Source organism: Talpa europaea (assembly GCF_964194135.1).
Source record: "Talpa europaea genome assembly, chromosome: 1".
In the NCBI taxonomy this organism is placed as follows: domain Eukaryota; kingdom Metazoa; phylum Chordata; class Mammalia; order Eulipotyphla; family Talpidae; genus Talpa; species Talpa europaea.
In genome coordinates this window covers 38,111,551-38,135,094 of record NC_140073.1, presented here as the reverse complement: position 1 = coordinate 38,135,094, position 23,544 = coordinate 38,111,551, and the positions used below count along the sequence as shown (strand labels likewise).

The following is a 23,544-nucleotide window of genomic DNA, read 5'->3' as shown; positions in this document are numbered from 1 at the left end:
GAAACCATCCAATATTTTTCTTTTTCCTTCTGGCTTATTTCACTGAGCATAATTCGTTCTAGCTCCATCCATGTTGCTGCGAATGGCATGAGTTTATCTTTTTTGATTGCTGAGTAATATTCCATTGTGTATATATGCCACATCTTCTTGATCCAGTCATCTATCTTTGGGCATTTGGGTTGTTTCCCCTTTTTACCTATTGTAAATAGTGCTGCAATAAACATAGGGGTACAGGGAAATGCAAATCAAAACTACAAAAATGAGATACCATCTCACACCAGTGAGAATGGCACATATTAAAAAAGCAAGCAACAAAAATGTTGGCGAGGATTTGGAGAAAAAGGAACTCTCCTACATTGCTGGTGGGAGTGCAGACTGGTCCAGCCACTATGGAAAGCTGTCTGGAGGTTCCTCAGTCTACTAAAAATGGAGCTAACATACGACCTGGCTACTCCACTACTGGGGATCTACACAAAGGACACAAAAACATTGATTCATAAGCCTGAGTTTTAACCAACCCTTTGAATTACTTATCTCTTAGTGTCCCCATGAATAAGTGTGATGTACATGCTACCTTACATCTACTTGTTTTTCTCTTGTTTATCTGTCTTCTGTCAGTTCAATTTATAGGCCACCAAAGAAAATAATAGAAAAAAAATAATTTTCCCTCCCCTACACACACATACACAAGCACAGGTGTGCTCCCATGCTCACACACTTACATGCCCATTGCCATAGTGAAGCGAAATGCTCCAGAAATGTCATCACTCTGGAGTGTCCAACCTGGAGGTAGAATTTCCCAGTGCCTCTGGGGAATACATGGGCGAGCCAAGGCGGCCATGTTTGCTAGGACTGCGGTTCAACACCACTGTTCAACATAACTCTCAGACACCTGGCAACCCGCTCTCAGCAGCCTGCCTGCAGGCAAGCCTGCAGTCATCTGACAGGTTCCAGAACTAGCCTAAGGCAAGGGGTGGGGGGAGCACTGAAGCTGAGATGCCCACTGCTGGCTCCTGAAGCTCTGCCATCAACCACCTCACCTCCCAGATCCTGCCAAGCACCACGGGAGGCACACGAAACAGGAGTTTTATTTATATCCGTACTATAATTTATCCCTGTCTAAAGTTCAGATGGGTGAAATAAATCACCCCAAGTCTACATGGACCTTGTTTTCACTCCAATTTGTACAAGAAATAACAAGCCCATCAGGAAAGAGCAGCTCTAAGTGAGCACAAGGGTGTGTTTTCCCCTTTTTGAGACCCGTTCATGGAAATGCCTTTCTTTTGTGGGGACCAGGCGGGAGAAGTCTGGGAGGATTTCTGGGGAGAATCTGAGAGTGAGAAGCTTGTCCTAACTGGATGTTTATCTAGAAACATCTCTGGAGCCAACCTTAGCTCTGGGAGTAAAGTGAGTGACTCCACAGATCACACAGATGACCCACCACTGTGGGCATCCCAAGCAGGAGAAGCAAGATACCCCACATTTGCCTCTGTCCTGTTTCCTCCTGCTCCCCTCCACGGAGAGCCGAGAGGCATGAGCAGGTGATGTAACCTGGTCCTAGAGGCCCTTACCTTTACCTCATCACTCTTGGCTCTAAGCCCACTGCACACTGTTCCCTAAACTGTTACCAGAGGAAGAGGGTGACCTCAGCAGCCTGTCAGAACTTTTGAGCTCTGAAAAAATAGGCACTGCCCACTGGCTATGCTCCAGGCACTGTTCCTCAAGCTGGGGATGCAGCTGTGAGTGGCTGGAGGCACAATGAATGAGCAACTGGAAGAGGAAGCAACCCCCACAGTCGCCCAGCACAGGCTCACTGAAGAAGTCAAGCCCAGATCTGCCCTTCCCTGCACTCCACAAAGATAGGCTCAGAGCTCCTTTCATTCCAAGAATTCTGCTATTTATTTCGGTGAGGAAAAAAATTAAAGTGTCCAGTTCTGGGGAAGTTGATAATTTGTGACATTTTATAATCAACTAAGAGTGATCTTTAGTTTTTATATTCTTACTTCCTTTGGGGGTAGTTCATTTGGTGGGAAAGGGGCATCCCCATAGGGCTGGCGAGTTCATTCACACATTCCAAAGACGCTAACCATTTAATATGTGCCACACTTTGCTGGGCTCTCAGCACGACAGCCTCATCCCCGTCCTTACTGAGCTCATGGCCTGGCAGGAAGGAAGCAATTTTAACAGCAGGCACCAATCTGCACGGGGGTACAAGGAGATGATGGAGGTGGGGATTCAAGGAGCACAGAGCAGGAATCGAACACAACCTGAGTCTGCAGATGGGCCAAAATAAAGCCCTTTGATTTTAAATGCTGCCATCACGCAGACAAAAACATGCTTGGTATGAGACAAATGCTCACCCTCTTTGATTCCTTGCTCCACAATCCTTGATGGCTGCTTTCCTGCTACTTTCCCACGGTCTCTGGGACATCTGACTAGGATTCCCCACAGAGGTCTTTCTCAGAGACTCACTGAAGTACAATGAAGACACTCTTTAAACAAGAAAACAGAAACAGCAGTCCTAAGTTCTCCCAACCAGGCCTGCTGGTCATTAATCACCTCCCTCCAGATGTAAGTGGATAAAGGCACACTTACATGGGGATGTTTGTGTGTGTGTGTGTGTAGTAGATACTTATATTTAATCATATATATTGTGCAAATATTATTTCTAGAGATGATAGATAATAGGAACAGAGACAATAGATAATAGGTAGGTAGGTAAGTAGGTAGGTAGGTAGTAGACAGATGGATGGGTCGATGGATAGATAGATTGGTAGATAGACAGAGAGACAGGTAGATGAATAGATGGACTAGCATATAGATATTTACATCTGGAACAGGCAACCACCAATGAAGAATGGTGCCAGCGCAGACCAGGCCAGGAGCCAGGATTGGCGTGGCAGCCCCTCTTTGGCTTAGGCAGTGCTGAGCCCAGAGCACAATTGTTTTTAGCCTCTGCCCACATTAATTCTCTCCACATCTTATACCCAGCCTGGGAAAGATGGACTTCTCGGTATTTTTAGCTACTGGGAGAGGAAGGGGGGAAATTCTGAATTCAGATTGAAGGGATTCAGGTTCAAATCCTAGCTCCGTGAGTAGTTGAGTTGGGCTGAAAATGGGGCCATGTCCCCCATGGGGGGAGCACTGAGTTAGTAGAGGTGAAAGGTCCAGCACCCAGTTCTGGAGTGAGTGTGGGTCAGGCTTGGATGGCATCCCCGTTGGGAAGGCTTCATCCACACATGAAGGGAGTCCTGAGGGGGAAGTGTGGGAGGGAGTGGAGGAAGAGTTCCACAAAAGAAGTGAGATAGATGAATTTGTTCTGGGACCACCCCCAGGTCCCAGAGAACAGCATTCGGGTCTGAGGACCCAAGAACAGCACTCATCTTAGAGTAGAGCCGGGAATTTCCTGTGTTAGCAGAATCACACTGTTGGCAGGAGCTTGCTTAATTTTATAGAAAGCTCTGGGCCCAGAGCCGAAGGGTCTAACAGTATGAATTATTCAGAGAGACTTGAGATAAGCTGCCATAAAGCCGGAGGCCACCACAGAGGCGTAGGCTAGTGATGGTGGGGAATAATGTGGGGAGGACAGTTCAACAAATCATGGTGGAGTTCTCTGCAACCTACACTCAAAGGGGATGGATTCATGGGTGATATGGTGGCAGCAGAACTATGGAGACTATGACTATGGAAGAAAAAAATTTAATTAATTAATAAAAATTTTAAAAAAGGACTGGGGATTGCCACCACCTTAAGGAGAAATCATTGTCCCTTGACCTTCAGAAGAACCCAAGAGGCTGAGAGAAAAGACCTCAGACAGGTTTCCCATATGTCTCCTGGAGCAGCTTGGATGGATAAAGGATTCAAAGACAGACAAGTCTGGGCCCCAAAGAGGAGAGGGGAGACCCCTGGGATCAAAGCATAATCCAAATCTTTAAACAACTACTAGTTATAGTTTTTGAGTGACCAAATTTAAGTGGAGGAGAGTTGAGTAGGTGAGGAAGGAGTCCCAATCCAGGTATTTCTTCCCAACTTCCTACCACTGGAAATGTTTGGGATCAACATTTTAACAGAGGTAAGTCCTGGTCTCCAGAGGACATCAGCACCAACTTTGGCTTAGACTCCTCTCTGCTTTTCTGGAAATGGAATGCAAAGTCAGGGAGGGGGTGGGAGGCAGGCCCAGCATGTGGAATCAAACCTGAGTGCCCAGCCTGGGAACAGACACCAAGAGCTTCTGCAAAGACTCCTTCCCAAAAGACCTTTAAGGCCTGTTCTTTCCAAAACCTGTATCACCTTCAGTCCCCACACTGCCATTAAGAACAGTCCTGTCCCTTCCACATCTCAGACCCATCCACACCTGAAGCCCAAACCCAACCAGGGACTGTGATTCATTATGAAAAGGAAAAATAGTCAAAAGAGAGGTAGCTAATTTCTGTTTAAAGTTTACCATTAAACAGATGTTGAGTTCATTTCAGCTCAGAGACAGGAGCTGTTCTCTGTTCCCAAAGCACAGAAACAGACCTTTTCAGAGTTAACACTCTTGACAAAGTTGCATGATTAAACCCCAGAATCTGGGCCTCCCCGGTGGCGCAGCGGTTGAGCGCTGGGTTGCGAAGCTGCCCGCGGCCTCTGCGTTGCCAGTTCGATCCCCAGCTGCTCCCCGGCCACCAGAGGAGGGTCCCACATGGCGCGCAGACCTCTCCTGCCGCCCGCTGCTCCCCTCAGCAGTATACTTAGGTCCTTCTGCCTGCTCTGCTCCCCGCTCTGGCTCTGGTGAATTCTCTCACCCTCCCGCGCTTCTGACTGTACCCAGTGCATGTATAAACAAAACAAACAAACAAACAAACAAATAAATAAATAAATAAAACATGCCTCTAAAAAAAAAAAAAAAAAAACACCCCAGAATCACTGGAAAGGACAGACTTTGCACTGTCAATATCTCAGTTGCCCCCAATATCACAGCATTCCAAATTAAACCCACATAAATCACCCCCAAAAAAGTTGTGGTCCCCAAGCAGAACATTAGAATCACCTGAAAAAGTTAATTATCCACACCAGACCCTTCTCCAGACCAATTTAAAACAAACCAGAACATTTTTTAAAGCTCTCAGTGATTTTAATGTACACTCTGATGGAGAACTTCTGATCACCCTTTGGGTGAAGAACTTGAAGGGCAGAATTGAACCAGAAGTACTGTGGACTTTAGGACCATGAACTCTGAGCTAAAGAGACTTGAGCTTTAATTCTGACTATACTCTTCATCAGCAGTGTGTGATCTTGATTAAATCCCTTGAACTTTCTCTTCAGCTATCAGTGGAAACAGGACAGGATAGTTTTGTGATTTTCAAGACATGATATCTGCTCGTGACTCTCTGAGTCAACTATTCCCATCAGGCCAACTTCCTCCCACTCTCCTCAAGCCTGTCATCTTAGCTGCTAACCTGAAAAACTCACCTTGGCTATGATGCGGCACAAGGGAGCCCCCTCCTGGGTCAGGCTAAACAAGTTCCCTGTGGTGGATTCAGTGGTGTAGATATTGTCTGAGGCATCAATTTTTCTCACCAGTGCCTAAGAAGAAGAGAGCAAAGACTGTTGATTATCACCCTCCATATACCCTCTACTGATCTTCCTCAAAGGAATACTAGTGGGTCCATGCTCCTAAGAGCCCCTGGAATCTATAATCCTGCCCCATCCACCACCCCACCATGGGAGTAGTGAGGTCCTAGTTTTGGGAAAGGTATGAGTCAGTGTGAGGTCTGAGCTATATTTCAGAAGCATGGGATAATTGAGAAACTTGGGGCATGGACAGTAAATGCATCCTGTTCCAGTAGATAAGAAAATCAGCTCTCAACATTGATGGGCCCAGCAAGTACTGTTTTGTTAGGCTACCAGTTCTTAATGGAGACAGCCACCAATAGTTAAATTAACAAAACATCAAGTTGAAAACCAGTGAGTTGCTGCAGCTATGTCCAAAGACTCTGCTCCTATTTGGATGGCTATTATCCAGTGGCGAGCTCTGCCTGGGTATGGACTCAGGCGTTGAGTCAGAAGAAGTCTACAGTAGCTGCCTGTTTGGGGGACATTGGCATTGGGTACACAGCCAGGCCAAAATAGGAACACTGGAAAGGTGTCAAAGAGAGCAACTGAGTGAGGCATGAACACAGATTAAGACTGAGGGGTCTAAGACTAGTGGTGAGCAGAGAGGGACTGACCGAACATAGGACCCAGGGAGGCCAAGAAGAAAAGCAAAGGGAAAATTCATCAAAAAGTAAGACATGAAGATTATTCCTAGAACAGTTTAACTTATTTCTGGGAAAAAGCTTTTCACACATCTTGAAACCACTTCATAATCAGCCATTTGCTTTGAAGCATGTTATTCTTTGATTATAGATGATTCCTACCTGTTAATTGCTAGTTGAGTTTCTTCTGAGCGGCATGGAGACAGAGATTGGGGAGAGTTGCCTGGGGCCTCATATAGGAATCTAAGACCCCCCAGATGTGGGTGCTCTGAGCAGCCATTATGCAGTGTCTATTGCCATGTTTATTTTGAAATATTGCAACAAATTCGTTTTTAATGAAATGTGGAAAAGACATTTAAAAGGAAATGCGGTCATCTGAATTCTAATGCCAGTCTGCCTTTTTTTAACCCTCTGTTGATTAGAACATGTGAACTGGTTAAGAGCATGGATACTAGAGCCAAGCTGCCCTGGTTCAAATCCTGACTCTGCCACTTCTGCCTACCCGCCCTACAACAAGCAACTTAACACTTCTATGCCTCAGTTTCCCCATCTGTAAACAGTGGAAATTACAGTGTCTATCTCTTACAGAGGTTGAACTCATCTCTTAAGGTTGTTGATATATTTAAGGGACTTCTAAAGGTAACTAGCATGAAGAAGCAAAGTAAAATTGTTAGAAGTTATTTTTCTGTGATCTAAGGCAATCGAGATAAACCCAAGGCCTCAGATTCCACATTTGCAAAATGATTGAAATAAAGGGGCTGTGAGGTTCAAAGTAAATGGTTCTCCATTTTTTCTACTTCATTTAAATTCAGAATTTTCACATATACAAGATATGTTAATTCTCTACATATAGCAAGCAGTTTTAGATTTAGTGTTTCATCAAACCACATTCAATACAAAAACTTTCTTAAAATTTGATAGAGGCCACTTGTAAAGGATTTAACAAAAGGTAAAATTAATAACCAAGATTTGTCACTTCAAATCTTCACAATGAGCCTACCTCTTAGAATTTTTCCACATCCTGACTATAAGCAGTTCCACAAGTGACACTAATGCTCACATGAAAATGCAGATTTCATATACTGGGGTCCTGTACCTAAATGATAATTACCTAATGTTCCTGATTAGTGTTTGCACTTGAAGCAAATTAGTGCTACATTAAACAATTCAAACCCAATGTCTTTTGCAATCATCTGCTAATATTAGACCATTTACGTCTGAGAATAATTTCTCATTAATGTCTACACATATATACCATAATTACGTCTCAGATATGTCTCAGTTAATCAGTTCTCTGACAATGAAAATTGCTAAGTATCCTGCTTGTGAGGATAAATTTGGAAAAAGATGGGCTCAAAAGCACCACTGAAGTCGTCAAGGCTCTAAATACCACAGTACGTCAGAACCTGGAGGACGCTTGTGCGTCTTCTATCCAACCCTCATTTCACAGCTGAGGAAACTAAGACACAGAAATAGGACCAAGGTCACTCTTGTGGTATGGGGTAGAGTTGGACCTTAACCCCGGTGAATCCAACTTGCTGTTTTCAAAGGTCAGTGAATCCATCTCCTTCAGTGTTGGCAAGACCTCACCAGGAAGAACAGAGATGGAAGTCTCAAAGCAAGAGGCTATGCAGCCTCCCTGACAACATCACCACACTGCTGCAGAGGGGCTCTCCAGCCTAGTTTCCATCTGCAGCCACAGTGTTCTGCCCTGTGGTAGCCAGATCTCCTGCTGTGAGGAGCACTGACTAAGCCCAGCTGCTGCCCCTCTGCATCTATCACTGTGTCCTGCCCAAGCCACTCTCCCCAAGGGCTGCTCCCAGCTGAGCTGAGCACTGCAGGGATACAAGAGCAGGTTCAGGACTAGGGGACAGGGACTCAGCTACAGGTGGCTTCAACTTGAAGAGTTCAAGTCTTTGCTCCTCAGTTCTGTGTGGCCCTTTCTCTACTATCACACCTACTCTGTGTTTTTCCGGGCCTCCTCTTGCTCCTCAGCTCCTTTCTCTTTCATAAGGGATCAGCTGCAAACTAACACAGTGTTTAAAGCCAAGTTTTTTCAGGAAGTAAAGGAGAAATGAGGGAAGTTTTAAAAACATGCGTTGGGCCTTCCTGGTGGCACAGTTGGTTGAGCGCTGAGCTGTGAAGTTGTCCTCAGCCTCTGCAGTGCGGGTTTGATCCCGGCCGGCCGGCGAGAATCCCACATGGCACGGCAGACTCTCCTGTCTCACCCACTGCTCCCCTCATCAGTTTATTTCGTCAGCCTGCCTGTTCTGTTCCCCGCTCTGTCTCTGGTGAATCCCCTCACCCTCCCGCACATCTGGCCTGTACCCCAGTTCTTGTATAAAAATAAATAAATCTTAATAAATAAATAAATAAATAAATAAAAACACGCATCACCTTGTATCACAAGAACAGTGGTGATAGGATAGAAAGAAATGCAAAGAATAGAAACAAAATAATAAAGATGGGCTCATTAGACTAAATGACAGATATGTTTTATTGAGAGACTATACAGATATGAAACAAAGCAATGAGAGCTCAAGGACTAGGAGAAAGGGATAAAAACAAATAGTTAAAGAGCTATGTGCAATTTAACTGCCCTAAATAAGCAATTAGAAAAGAGGGATATATATTTTTAATTGTTTCTCAATCAGAGAGTGAAATTTATCAGGTGAAGTAAGCTCTCAAATAGCAGCCAAGACTGAGTTCCTCAAAAGGAACCAGGAAAATATCATGCAATCACTTTGAGAGTTCACAGCTAGACATCGTCAGTGCAGCTATGCAGAGGAAAACATATATGTGGGCAGATTTACGGGGTGTGGCAGATTAACAGTGGCCACCCATTATTTATTACTCTTTCCATAAAGAAGTGGGTTCTAGGGCCTCCCCGGTGGCGCAGTGGTTGAGCGCTGGGTTATGAAGCTGCCCGCAGCCTCTGCAGCACAGGTTCGATCCCCAGCTGCTCCCCGGCCACCGGAGGAGGGTCCCACATGGCACGCAGACCCCTCCTGCCGCTCGCTGCTCCCCTCAGCAGTGTATTTCGGTCCTTCTGCCTGTTCTGCTCCCCGCTCTGGCTCTGGTGAATTCTCTCACCCTCCCACGCTTCTGACTGTACCCAGTGCTTGTTTAAATAAATAAACAAGCAAACAAACAAACAAATAAATAAATCTCAAAAAAAAAAAAAAAAGAAGTGGGTTCTAATTTCCCACCTTGAATTTGAAGGACCTCATGATATGCCTGATCAGTAGAAACCAGCACTTGGTAGAAATAATACTCCGGGACCTCCAAGGCTAGATCATAAGAAAACTTGAAGCTGCCACTAAAGACTTCTTGGAAAAATCTTTTCAGACTCCTGAACTATCATGGAAGAAGTTTGATAAGTCTAAGACTGCCATGCTGGAGAAGACTGCCATATGTCATCAATACTCTTAGCTGTGTTCAGCTATCCAAGCATCCCTTCCAAGATACCACACATGCGATGAAGCTTTCGAGGATGCTCCAAACTATGTGCCAGCTGAATATCACCAAGTAGCCCCTCTTGATGTCATGTAGAATGGAAAAAACATTCTGTCAAGCCCTACTCAAATTATTGACCCTGAAACTTAAATATTATTCTTGTAGGAGCTGTTTCTTATACCTTAACAGCATTTTGGAACACAAGAAAAGATTATCAGTATCAGCATGTGATATTCAAAGGACTACTAGGTAAATTTCCAGGTGACAGCTTTTGAAAATGAGAAAATAGTATTGTGTCTATCCTAAGAGAACATAACAGAAAAATGTGTGAATTACGACACTAAGGAAAAACACCGAAGAGTGGACATTCTAAAAAGGAAACAGACAAAACAACAGCTGAATCCAGACCTAGATTAGCTATTGGTCTGATGGGAAAATATCTTTTGGTGGGAATATCCAATGTAGGAGGGTAAATGTGGATAAGATCTAACAGAACTAGAGACTTTGGGACAAACCCAGATCTTATTTTATTCCATTTCTCTCCATAAAGGAAATCTCAAAATAGAGGGGTTTCTTCTTTCTTTTTCATTTTTTGAAAAACAAAAGACTGTGCCAAAAGGAAAGAGAAGTCAAAGTGGAAAAGCTGTTACAATGCAGCAAATTGTGCTAGAATAGTCTACGAGTTGGAGAAGGAAAAGTTACATGAGAAGCCACAAACAGAAGTTCTTCTAAGTTTTTCTGATAGGAGTAAGGGATTAACAGAAGGAAAGAGAACATGGGAGGCATAGTTCATTACTCAAAAAAAAAAAAAATAGCAGAAAGATACACTACTCAGGGCTAAAATATTCAAAAGGCATGGAAAGGTGATATTTTAAGAGCAGATAGCAGAGAGAATGGTCCTCACTGGCTCATAAGGAGAAATCACAAGGAGTCACTCCCCTTAAGACTGAGGCTTTAAGATCTAAACAATTCTCTAATAAGAGGCAGAGACAAAAATATTGTTATATAAAACTACAGAGCCTGTATAGGTATTGTTGGGTTTTTCCTCCCCTCTGATTAGTCCCTAAAAAAGTTTTGAAAAATATATGGACCCTTGTACATTTTTAATTTGACAAGTGAAAATTTTCATTATTAGTTTTAGAAGCAATGTTAGAAAAGGTGTAATTTCCAATAAATTGTAAATATTGACATAGAATAAAAACATTCCATCACCATTATAGCTGTATCCAAAGGAATCTAAATACAAAAACAACTAGATACAATCAGCATCCATTTATAAATACAATAATAATCTCTTACTTTAACACTTGAATATCTTATATCTTTTCTTTTCCTTAAATTTATATTTCCATTGCAATCTCCCTTAGATTTTTATCTTACTGTAATACATTTTAGTTTTAAAGTTTTTTTATTAATCACTCTTAAATGTGTCATGAAAATTTAATATTTTATTTCCTTTGACTATAAAGCTTTTAAGTTGTTTAAAAATAATCTCTTCTTGGATCATGCTCAACGAAATAAGTCAGAAAGAAAAAGAAAAATACTGGATGGTCTCACTCATAGCAGGAATCTAGAAAACCTAAATAAGGGACCAGGAAAAAGAATAATCAATACAAAGTAATCATCAAAATCAACAAGCAACTATAAACCAGAGACACAGTATGGGGGGGGGTAAGAAGGGGAAGGGTGGAGAGAGGAAGAACTAGAGTCAAAATAAGGGGTGGGGGGTGCAATTGTATGGGGAATATAACCAAAATGAAAATGCATACATTGTGCAAAGATGAAAAATGATGTAAGAATTATATAAAATAAAATATTAAAAATTTTTTTTAAAAAATCTCTTCTAGGTTGTTATTGTTATAATTATTATTAACACAATTGGTCAAAAAAACAAAGAGTGTAAGTTTTCATAAACAATTACAACTCACAAAAATTAAATTTTAGTTTATCTCCTTCTGAGATAAATGAGCCTTTTTATCTTTTATAGGATTTCTAATTCATTCATGTATCCATAACTGAATATTGGCTTAACACTTTGTTTTTTTTAGATGTAAACACTGTTCCCGTAAATCCACAGAGAGGAATGGGAGTAGTATAACCAACTTGTATAGCCAAATTGCTTAATTCTTTGAGCATACTCTGAATTATGTAACCATATAGAGATCTACTATCAAACACTATTTTTAATGTCATGCCAGCTGGTTAACTCCTCTAAATTGGTAAAAGTAAAGAATTGGAAAACATTTGACTTGCAAAAGCATTTGTTACCCAGTCATTAGAGTCATTCATTCACTATCTCAATTTCTGGGAAGAATTCCAAAAGTACTTTACCAAGACTTATCAAATAACTATTAATTATACCCATTACTCTTTCACTTAGAGCACCTTGGATTATCCAAATTATTCAGAAAGGATTAGGAAAATCAAAATATTATTAATCTCATTGCCAATATAATACAAAAATAATAAAATATTTTTGTTACTCCACATATGTTTTATCAAAAAACTTGAAGCTCCAGCTTTTGCTGATTTAATTTACGGAAAATCCCATGCTATAACTTAACTGGCAGAGACAGGTCTTTTAGACAAGCAATCAGCCAAGTCAAGTTTCTCCAATAAAGACCTGACTTCACTTTTAATTTAAAGATTTTTTGATGTATGTTTCAAGAAATGACAAGAAAACTGAGAAATAATAGTGGAAATCATTTTCTAAAAGCAATTGCTAAAAAATTACCAATATTAAAATAATGCAGGGGCCTCCCTGGTGGTGCAGGGGGTTAAACGTTGCACTATGAAGCAATCTGCAGTTACCGCAGCAAGAGTTCAATCCCTGGCCAGGGAGGTGACCCACATGGCACAGCAGACCTCTCCTGTTTCACCTGTTGCTTCCTTCAGCAGTGTATTTCAGTCAATACACCTGTTCTGCTCCCCAATCTGTCTCTGGTGAATCCTCTCACCCCCACACCTCTGGCCTACACCCCAGCTCTTGTATGCATAAATAAATAACTCTTCAAAAAATTAAAATAATGTAGACCTAAAATAAAATTTGATTTATATATATATATATATTATAAAACCAAGATAAAATAATTTACTGAATTTTTAATACTACAAAGTAATGTGTAGTTAACATTGCAAATTCATTAAAAATCTAAAGATATGATATTTTTAAAAAGTATTGCATTCTTTCAGCAGATGGGTGTAGTATGTATTAAACTGTGGCATTCATCTCAGGGAATGATTAAATAAGATCTAAGGGTAAAAAAAATCACAGATTATAAAATTATTTTTTGCTGCTTCCCTGAACAAACTTCCCTAAGTAATTGAAGAACGAAAAAGGTATTTATTCCTTAAATCTAACTAGTCCAGCTGCTAGCAATTAATTTTCTCCTTTGTTAATAGGAAGTAGAAATTAGTATAAATATTTCATAAAATGTTTTGACAAAGTAGACTTTAACTGCTTTCTAAAATAATCTGTATCAAATTTGGAAAAAATCATATAAAACTTGTAGCTGTGGATTTTATCTAATATATCTTGAAAAAAAATTGGTCTTTCTCAAAAATATTCTCATTGCCTTTGAAAGAATCAGTATCATTCATTAACCTTTCCAATCTTTGGCTCTGCAAAGAAGCATTTCTTTCCAACTAATGACAAGTAACTGAGAGGAATTGCTTGCACTTAAATACATGTCCCCAAAAGTCATTTTTAGTCTTTGATGTGTCCTAACAGTGCTCTCTTTCCTTAGCTCTAAAAAGATAATCCCTCAATAACCAAGCACAATTTGAGAATAAATGTGATAGAAGGGATAAAATGAATTGGAAACTTTCATAACCACCCCCCTAAAACACACACACACGCTCACACACACACAATATCATATGTCAAAAGCCAGAAAATCCCTACACTAGGCAAAATACAAAATTTCTCAACAACTATCTGTTTAAAACATGTAAATAATTTATGGAGGCCTAAAGGTTTATAGGTGATGAATGGAGGCTTTTTCAATTGGTCCCTGACTCTCACTAAGATTTCGGAGTATACCTTTCTTTTGCAAAGAAATAGAACAGAGGGCCTCCCCGGTGGTGCAGCGGTTGAGCGCTGGGTTGTGAAGCTGCCCGCAGCCTCTGCAGCACCAGTTCAATCCCCGGCTGCTCCCCGGCCACCAGAGGAGGGTCCCACATGGAGCGCAGACCTCTCCTGCCGCCCACTGCTCCCCTCGGCAGTGTACTTCGGTCCTTCTGCCTGCTCTGCTCCCGGCTCTGGCTCTGGTGAATTCTCTCACCCTCCCAAGCTTCTGACTGTACCCAGTGCATGTATAAATAAAACAAACAAACAAACAAACAAACAAATAAATAAATAAAACATGCCTCTATTAAAAAAAAAAAAAGAAAAAAAAGAAATAGAACAGCTATTTTAGAAACTCTGTTTATTATTAAGAGGATCATTTTTAGGAAAGAAGACAAAAACTGAGAGTTTTTAACACTATATGTGCTTACATTTCCCTGGGACACCTTTGGGAAACTGGTGGAGGCAGTACATTTAAAGTGGTTTGAAGATCCCTGTCCTAAGTCACTTCAAGGAATCCACATTATGCAGCCCAGGGTGGCAAGAAATAAGCATCCCAAAGGGAGGTAGAAATCTTAAAACGTTGAAAATGCTGCATGGGAAAGAATGCAAATCAAGAAAGCCCTCATGAAGGAATTACAAATGCCTTCCTTCACAGAAAGATGAAGACCTATCAGAAGCCCTTGTAGAAGGAGACATTTTTCTCCCATATATGGTAAACAAGGAACCACAATTAACCAGTGGTGGATGCTTTCTACCAGTGAATGTATAATAAATCATTGTGGTCTATGGGAGACTGAAATAAACTAACTGACATCTTGTCAAAGCTGCAACCAAGACATCACCACTACCCTCTCTCTCTCTAACGTAGATGAATATCTATTGATATTAAGATGCTGAGAAGAAGGATGAAGCCCTGGGCCTAAAGGTTATCCAGAGTTCTTGCCCCAGGAATGGAGGATTGTCCTATTTTGACTTTCTGTGAGTGTGGGGATAATGTTGTGATAATATTGTGTATCCAATGTGCCACCTCTTTGGTCCTTTCAAGGATGGTTGGAAATAACCAGTGCAAACCGAAAAATCCTGAAGGACGCCCCCCTCCCATTACTGGGGTGACAGCCTGGACTGCAGCTGCCCAAGGAAACACCACTTCCCGCACACACTGGAATGAGACCCTCTTGGCTGGATGGGGAGAATAACAAAATCGAAGAAAGTAGTATTAACCTAAGGATTTAGGGCTTTGAATTATTCCTAAGAGTTAAGAAATTTGATTGTTTGGGGATTTTTCCCTTTATTTTCTCCCTGGAAATTTACAATGGGGTAAAGGACCATGTTACAGTTTTGGACAGTTTCAGTTAAGTATGTTCAGAATATCTTATGTTGCCATATTCACCTTGCAGCCTCTGGTGACCTGTACTGGATAACAGGCTGAGCGAACTCCAGGTATGGGAAAGAGAAGAGGAAGCACTTTTTGAGGCTTAGTTACGAGTTCACTCTCTTGAGTGAAGGCCTTTGCCTTGTGCAAAATGAGCCAAACACACAGGAAGGAGAGAAAGGACACGCTGGGCTGGAGAGAGAGGCTGAGTTTGCAGAGAAGCTGATATGGGAAGGGATTTGTTATTTGTGGAAGGCTTGTATTTGGTGATGGGAAAAGAATGGCAAATATGTAACATAGTATTCCCGTAACTAAAAATAACATGTAAATGACTTTCATAATGAAAACCTTATGGAATCTGCTTTTCTGGGAAACTTTTAAAACAGGAAAGGGCAGGAGAGGGAAATGGCCTGTATTTAACCCACACTGTGTGCTAAGCACCTTCTCTATATCGTTTGCTTAGTCCTCTCACTTTTTTCTTGGGGAAGTTTTTACTTTATAGATGAGGGAAAATGAGGTGAAAAGGTTAAGAAACTTGATCAAATAGATCTCTCAAGCTCCAGAGACCTTGTCTTTGTACTGTAGAATCAAGCTGGAGTCTGATTAGAGGTACAACCTGGACTATACGACCTTTCTAGATTCTTCTGTGTTGCCAGGACTTCCAAAAATGGCTTATTCCCTACAGGTGCCTTAAGTCTTTCAGGACTAAGGACCCACTGTGTGCACTATGAATGACAACTCAGCACAGACTGAGGGCAGTGGGAGTGATACTGAGTGCAATCGGGAGGTGCTGGGCCTCACCACTGCCATGCTGTGTGACCTTGGGTAAGTCTCTTTCCTCTCTGGGATCCAATTTTCACTAAATGCTTGGAAAGCCTCTGCTCGGTTCTCACAGTACTCTCTCTGGTGCTGGAGTTCATTTTGGTGGCCTGAGGAGGATGTCTCCCCAAAAAGTCCACCTCAGAATTTCCCCAGCCTGACCCAGTCTCCCTGCCTACCCCCTCAGCCCCAGGACTCTACACGAACACCCATCTGCCACCTGCACTGACCTGCACCTCCTGGGTCAGGGCCAGCTCCAGCAGCTGCCCAAAGTGCTGGCCCAGCATGCTGAGCGTCTCACTCACGCAGGCCTTCATGGACTTCAAGACGTGCTCATTCTCAACCTGCAGGCACCTGGGGAAAAGAAACACAGGTGGGCCACTGGAAGGGGCAGGGGTCAGCCCAGAGTCACGACAGTGGCAAGCCTTGGGTCTGCTGCTGGCCTGGTGGTGGTGAAAAATAGCCTAGGGTCTCAGCCTCTGGGGACTCAGAGATGGACTATTGCACAGCTCCCTGCCCCTGACCCCCTAGTGTCCGATGGGCCTGAGGTGGAAGCCAGCTGCTCATGTCCCCAGAAGAGAGGCTATCAGAAATGAGCCAAATCCACACCTCTGGGTCTCTCTCCCTGAGACAGTCTGCATGACTGCAGCCAGGATCTCGGCCTTGGGGTGTGGGATGGGAGCAGCAGGGGGAGAGCATGGAGCACCAGGTGCTAACAGTGCTTACACAGAAGGTCTAGGACATGCCAGTGACCCTTTAAGAGCTGACTGCGTACAATGTACAGAAAGGAGCCCTGAGGATTTTCTTTCCAGACAGAATGTAAAGGGTTGGGTGAGACCATCAGGCTCAAATTTACCCCTAGGATCTGAGGAGTCTCCACACTGGATGGCCAAAGACCCTGTTGGGGCCCAAGGGGGTGGATGCCCAGTTCCCAATTTTTCCTCCAGGGCCTGGGGCCTGGAAAGGGTGAGGGACAGTATCAGCGAGCACGGAGTGTATATTCGAGGTTAGTGACTGAGTGTAAATGTCCACAAGTTTGTGTGTGAGACTTGGAGAGGAGGGCGTGAGTGTGTTCCTACGACTCTGTGAGTGTGTTTATACATCTCCTATGAGCAAGTGTATGTGAACATCCCTGTTTGTGCGTATGTGTGCATAGGACTGTAAGTATCTGCTTTCACCTTTTCTTTGATTTGGGGGGCCAAGTGGTCCCCCAAAGCTATGGAAGCCTTTTCCTTGTTACCAACCCCCAAGAACGCTTCTTCCTTTGCTTGGATCTCCCCTCTGCCTTTTATAGTCTCCCTGGGGCTTGAAAATGGGGCAGAAAATCCCAAGAGAATTTCTTAAGTTTGATAACAAAAAACGAGAGAAAGAAAATTCCCAGACCACCACCAGGTAACACCCCCCCACCCCCACCCCCACCCCCACCCCCACCCACGTAGGAAGAAGATGCTCCTTCCCCTTCCTGAGGTCAGGCTGGCAGCCCATCTGTCCACATTTACCTCTCGGTGACTGCTGAGAGCTCTGAGCACTTCTCCATTAGCAGCTTCTCAATCTGTAGAAAAATAGATCCACTTACTTACTGAGTTCCATAAGCACTGGTCAAAGACCAACAGCAGCGCTGGGCCCTCTGGCCCTAAAGATGAAGAAACATTCATGGGATTTGCCACATAAACTACAAAACGTTGTAGGGATGGATGGCAAAAGAGATTATCATCAGATCTTAGGGGAGCTCAAAAAAGAAAAGAAAAGAAAGAAAGAAAACTAAAGTTAGTTATGCCAGGGCATCTGGGAAGCTTCAGAAAAGGAATATTTGAACTGCGCTTCAAAGAATGAACAGAAGTTTATTGTCTGCAGAGTGCAGCAAGGAAAAGGATACAGTACTCAGGTGGAAAGTGAAAGCCCTAGGAAAGAGAAATAATGAAAGGGGCAGGGCAGGGGATTTTAATGGATCATGCTGGGTTTTGAGAAGAAAATTTAAAGTCACAGGCTTTGAAATTAGAGAGGCTTGGGTTGAAGCCACTTAAGCCATTCATGACATAACTTTGGGAAGTGACTTTGGTTCTGAGTTTGTTTTCTCATCTATAAAGTAAGGACGATGATGCTAGCTAATACTTTTAATCGTCTTTTTAAAATGTTTTTCACGCAGTAACTCATTTAGTCTCACAACAGACCTATGGTAGCACTAATGGCAGCACTATATTCATTAGGGTGATGGAACTAGGGTACAGGGAAGGTGAGTAGCTTGCCAAGGTCACACAGCAGAGCTGACATTTTAACCCAGGCAGTCTGGCATTCAAGCAGGTACACTATGCTGTTGCAAAGCCTTAGTGGTGACATCTGCCTCACAGGTAGTAGAGGTTAAATGAGATGTGTGTAAAAACACCCAGCGTGGTGCCCGGCATGTAGGGGCTATCAGCAGAAGTCCTTGCTTTCTTCTATCCTTTTTTGGAAGAAAAGGGTAGCCCCTGGCCACCTTACGAAAGGTTCAAATTCCACACAGTTCAGACCCACACATGTAAAAAGCATCCCCACTCCAAGCACCCTCCCAAGCCATCCAGAGCAGCTCACCTGGCCCATCTCCTGTGAGGAGCTCCTGCTGGCAGCGCTGTACTCACTGACCATGGAGCGGGCATGGCAGGTCAGCCGCACGCTCATGCTATGCACGCGTGCCCAGCGGTCCTGCGCCAGCTTCTGCCCGATCCTGCGCAGCTCGGTGCTGATGACCCAGCCCCGCTTGAGCAGCAGCTGCAAGGGGTCCCCGGGCCCGGGGCCACCCGCCAGAATGAGGTCACCCTGTGCATCCTCCTCCAGACTGATGGGCTTCGCCTGCAGGATACACATGCATTCGCACTCGGTCATGAGCTTCAGGTCCTCCATCCAGCGCTGGACAGAATCCACTTGCATCAGGTGCAGCCTACCGGCAGGGGACAGAACCATCAATTCTCCACATTTCTTAAAAATTTCAGTCCCAGACCATCTGATGTTTACTACATACCTACTACATACTCATCACTGTTTCTTGTGTTCGTTTACTTTAATCCTTATTTCTCATTATGTCCATCTTACAGATAGCAAGACTGAGGCACAGAGGGCCAGACAAACACAGGCAATGAAGAGTGACAGATAACTAGGTGATCTTTGCAAGAAGAACTGGAAATAGCCTAAAAATCAATATCCATGCTGTTAAGTGAATTATGGTACAGCCACATGGTTATATAGTGTGCACATTTATTTAAAACAGTGCTTTCCCAAAATTTGTAGCAATGAAATATGTGTGCACTGATAGAACGGGGAAAGCAGAATGTAAAAATATAAACATGCAATTATTATAATTCTGTTTCAAAGCTGGTTCTAGAAAAAAAATAATGAAAGGAAAGATAGTCAACTGTTAGTGGTTCTTTATAGGTGATGAATTAAAGCCTTTTTCCTTTTTTTCACCTCTCCTCTGATTTCCAATTTTTCTAACATGAACATGTACATTACTTTGTAATGGTGCAAAACAAAATATAGTCAGTATGAGAATATAGATTAGATCCCAAGACCAAATAAAATTCACTTTAAAATTTACTAAGTCAAATAAAATTCAGTAATTTCAGATTATTGAGGAAAATTGAACATGAATCTTGCCTGCCTCAAACCATTCTATACCTGCCACCAATCATTCTACAAATAAGTATTCAGTGCCTACTATGTGCCAAGTATATGCTAAGCCCTTGGGCTGTAACAGCAAACAAGTAAATAAAAATCACCTGCCCTGTGAAGGTTACACTCAAATGAAAGAACAATTTCAAAGTAATTTTCAAAATAAAGAGCAATGCATAGAATATGTTGAAACTACTAAATGCTATGAAGGAAATGAGAGCAGGAAAGAAGAATAGACAGGACTTGGGGGGGGGTCAAGAGGGAGTGAGCACTATGATTTTAAACAAGTGGATCAGAGCAGACTCAGAGAAAGGGCCATTTGAGCCCAAGCTTGAAGGACATAGAGTGAGCCATCTGGATATATGGGAGAAAATTGTCTCAGGGTGATGGTGAGAACAGCAAGTGCAAAGGTACTGGGGCAGAAATGTCCTTGAGATGTGAGGAATAGCAAGGAGACCGCAGTCAGCCAGGAGGAGGGAGGGCGGGGTTGAGGTCAGAGCAGTGGAGGGTGAGGTTGGAGCAGTTCCTGTAGGGCTGTGTATGATCCAGCGAGCAATTGCTTCACCGGTAAAGCCAAGTCGGTGGGACAGAGGTACCAAATGCAAGTATAGTGACAAGGGCCTACTCCAGTCATCATGGTCAGGAGAGGTCTTTATGCTGACTATTATTTAGGGAGAAGGAATAGCACTTTCTGAATGATGCAACTGTTTGAATACAAGGGTTTTTTTTTTTAAAGATTTATTTCTTTATGCATACAAGAGCTGGGGTACAGGCCAGAGGTGTGGGGGGCAAGAGGATTCACCAGAGACAGAGTGGGGAGCAGAACAAGGAGATTGACTGAAACACACTGCTGAGGGGAGCAGCGGGCGAGTCAGGAGAGGTCTGCTGCACCATGTGGGTTGCTCCCTGGCTGGGGAATCGAACTTGTGCTCCAGAGATTGCAGACATCTTCACAGGTTGCGTCCTAACCCCTTGCACCACCAGGGAGGCCCTACAAGGTTCATTTTTAACCACAAGACTTAACTGTTTAATCACAGAAATCATACACGTTTTCTTAAATGTTAAAAAGCAAAATTAAAAAAAAAAACTCACCACTATCCTTTCTTTTTTTTCTCCTTTTCCTTTCATGAAAACAGCTATTTTGTAGAGAATGTGACATCGCAGAGCCCTTCGCCCATTCCATCTTTAGAAACTCATATTGAACTTCACATTAAATGGTCTTACATCACCTGTACTCTTCATAGACAATTGCTACTCCACTATACCTCAGTATGGCTTCCTCAATCCTCTACTCCCTCAAGGTAAATTAATGAGAATCATTCCCTATTTTCCCACTGACACCTAAGTGTATGTATTTGCAGGCTCTTCTGACCCTTTGCTTGTTTTACAAAGGTTTCACAATATGTACGCATTTTTTTTATTTTTCTTACTCAACATGGAAACCTCTCCAAATTATCCAGTACAGACGTAAAACATTCTCTTCAACATCTTAAAATTATTCCATATTGTAGATATACCACAATTAAGCCATGTCCCCATTGTTGGGTACTCTGTTTTCAGCTCTTGGTTGCTGGGAACACCCTCATACGTATGTCTACACAGACTAACATCTTCATGCTCTGGCATAGACCCCAGGGGCAGAACTGCAGGTCTGTAAGTGGTCCGTATCCACTTCCCAAAGCTAATGCAGGAGAGCTTCCTCCATAGATATGGTCGCTCCCCTGAGTGAGTTCTCACTGCCCCCTGGCCCCTGTTCCCTGACTAAGTCAAAATTCCTGAGACTTGGCTAGAGGGGCTTCCACCATCTGGCCCCAGCCTCCCTTCCCACACAGCTCCCTTTTGCATCTCTGCCAACTCTTAGCATCCTTGCTGTGAACACACTCCAGGTACACTCTGCCTCCCTGATTTCCAAATACACCACTCTCTTTCACAGTCCCCTGAAGCTTTGCACAGCAGTAATCTCTCAAAGAATCCCCTTTCCATCTTCTCTGGGTGGCCAGCTCCTCTCCCTGGGTAAGACCTTGTTTTAATGTTACCTTCTCTGAAAAGCACTAGCCAGAGCTCATCGGCTCCTCCCAGGGCCCCATACTCTCTGGGTACCCTCCATTAAAGCCACCCGGATGGAACTGGTGTGTTTGTCTGCAGTCTCCAGTCCTGGGTAGGATGGTCCCTTGTATCTGGTTTCTTGCCAGCGCCTGACATCTCTCAGCTACTCCCTGAACATTTTTTTTAACATATTTATTTAAATTTTATTTTTATATTCCCCATACAATTACAACCCCCTTACTTTGACCCCAAGCCCTCCTTTCCCCACCCCCCACCCCCCATAGAGTGTCTCTGGTTCATAGTTGTTTGTTGATTTTGATATTTTCTTTCTTATAGTTATTCTTTTTCCTGGTGCCTTATTTAAGTTTTCTGACTCCCTGAACATTTGTCAGTGAATGAGTAGCAGAGTGGGAGGCACTTACTGCTGTTTCTCTGCACAGGACTTCATATGCCTCCTATACTCAAGGGTGCCCAGAGAGAGCCCCAAGACCAGCATGACTAACTGGAGATGTAAAGGATGGAAAAACATGATTGTTATGTTTAGAGATACAGGACTAGGAGGCAAATGGACCGAGGGACTTCAAGATACAACAAGTGAATCAGTCACTCATTGCTGACGCATCCTCTTCATAAACACTTCACAGTGGACATCTGTCATTTTTGTCTTCCTGGCATCCTTCCATCAATAGCAAAGACCCTTTACATTAGCTGCATCTTAGTGTGGCAACCTAGGCCAACTTGTCCCCTTCCCAAACACAGGGGTGACCCCCCCGTGGCCAGAGGTGGTGGTTGGTCCAGGGTGGCTCCTAAACTGAGTAGCACTGATTCCAACTCTTCCCCTAAATGGTGAAACTTAGAGCCAAGGGTCAGAGACTGGAGCTGTTAGACACAGGTCACATTCACAACAGCAACTTCAGTTGTGCCACCAAGTACTCCGGAATCATTTGGGGGCTGGGGAACAAGTCCAAGAGTTCATTTCTATATCTGCTAGCAAAAGAACCTTTTCTTTTTTTTTTTTCTTTAAGATTTATTCATCTATGCATATAAAAGCTGGAGTATAGGCAGGAGATGCAGGGGGCGAGAGAATTCACCAGAGACAGAGTGGGGAACAGAATAGGCAGACTGACTGAAACACACCGCTGAGGGGAGCAGTGGGTGAGACAGGAGAGGTCTGCTGCACCATGTGGGTTGCTCCCTGGATGGCTGGGGATTGAACTCGTGCTGCAGAGGCTGCAGATCGCTTCACAGTGGTGCTTAACCCTTTGCACCTCCAGGGAGGCCCTGCAAAAGAACCTTTTCTAAAGCACAAATAACTAAGCAAAATTGAGTCTGTACCATCTCTTGCAAAAGAGGTTTTCTGGGAATTCAAAGAGGGAGCTGTCCCTTGCAGCTGAGGATCAAGAGGAGGTGCTTAGAGAAGGTGACTTCAGAGCTTGGTAGGGTTTGGACATGTGAAGACAGTGAGGGCAGATTCCAGGATGCTCCAGACAATAGCGTAAGAGTAGCCAGTTGGGTTGTTATATATTCTGAAAAGAGGAAGCAGGGAGAGTGAAAGCTAGAAAGCTGGACAAGGCCCTGATCTTGAGAAACTTTGAATGCCCAAGTAGAGATTAGACATTTATGTGGGAGCCCTGAGAAGCTACTGAAGGGTTGCAGGGCAGAGCAACAAAGGCAGATACCGGTGGGCTTGAAAGATGCTATATCACAACACCTGAGTCTTGTACCTGCTCAAAGGAAACCTCTGGTGCTGGGTGGTTATGAGCATATCTCCCTGGGGAAGAGTCAGGGTTCCTTAGCTGGAAACTACTCACATCCCTCATTAGTTACTGGCCTGGATGGCAAAGGGAGGGAGAGGGAGTCAGAGCCCCTGAATGCCTCCGGCCAGGGCCCATTAAGGAGGTCTA

General features: G+C 43.3%; 1 protein-coding gene across 2 annotated transcripts in view; it reads right to left on the bottom strand.

Moving 5' to 3' along the window:
* Nucleotides 1-23,544, bottom strand: part of INSC (INSC spindle orientation adaptor protein) — a gene marked incomplete at both ends in the record, with an annotated part of 110,301 nt that overhangs the window by 43,014 nt on the left and 43,743 nt on the right. For both annotated transcript variants that reach the window (XM_084241090.1, XM_084241091.1), the window contains 4 exons: nucleotides 5,452-5,565; nucleotides 16,183-16,306; nucleotides 17,452-17,504; nucleotides 18,521-18,866. In XM_084241090.1, coding sequence (XP_084097216.1) covers nucleotides 5,452-5,565; nucleotides 16,183-16,306; nucleotides 17,452-17,504; nucleotides 18,521-18,866 — 637 coding nt within the window. The remainder of the gene's footprint in view (nucleotides 1-5,451; nucleotides 5,566-16,182; nucleotides 16,307-17,451; nucleotides 17,505-18,520; nucleotides 18,867-23,544) is intronic.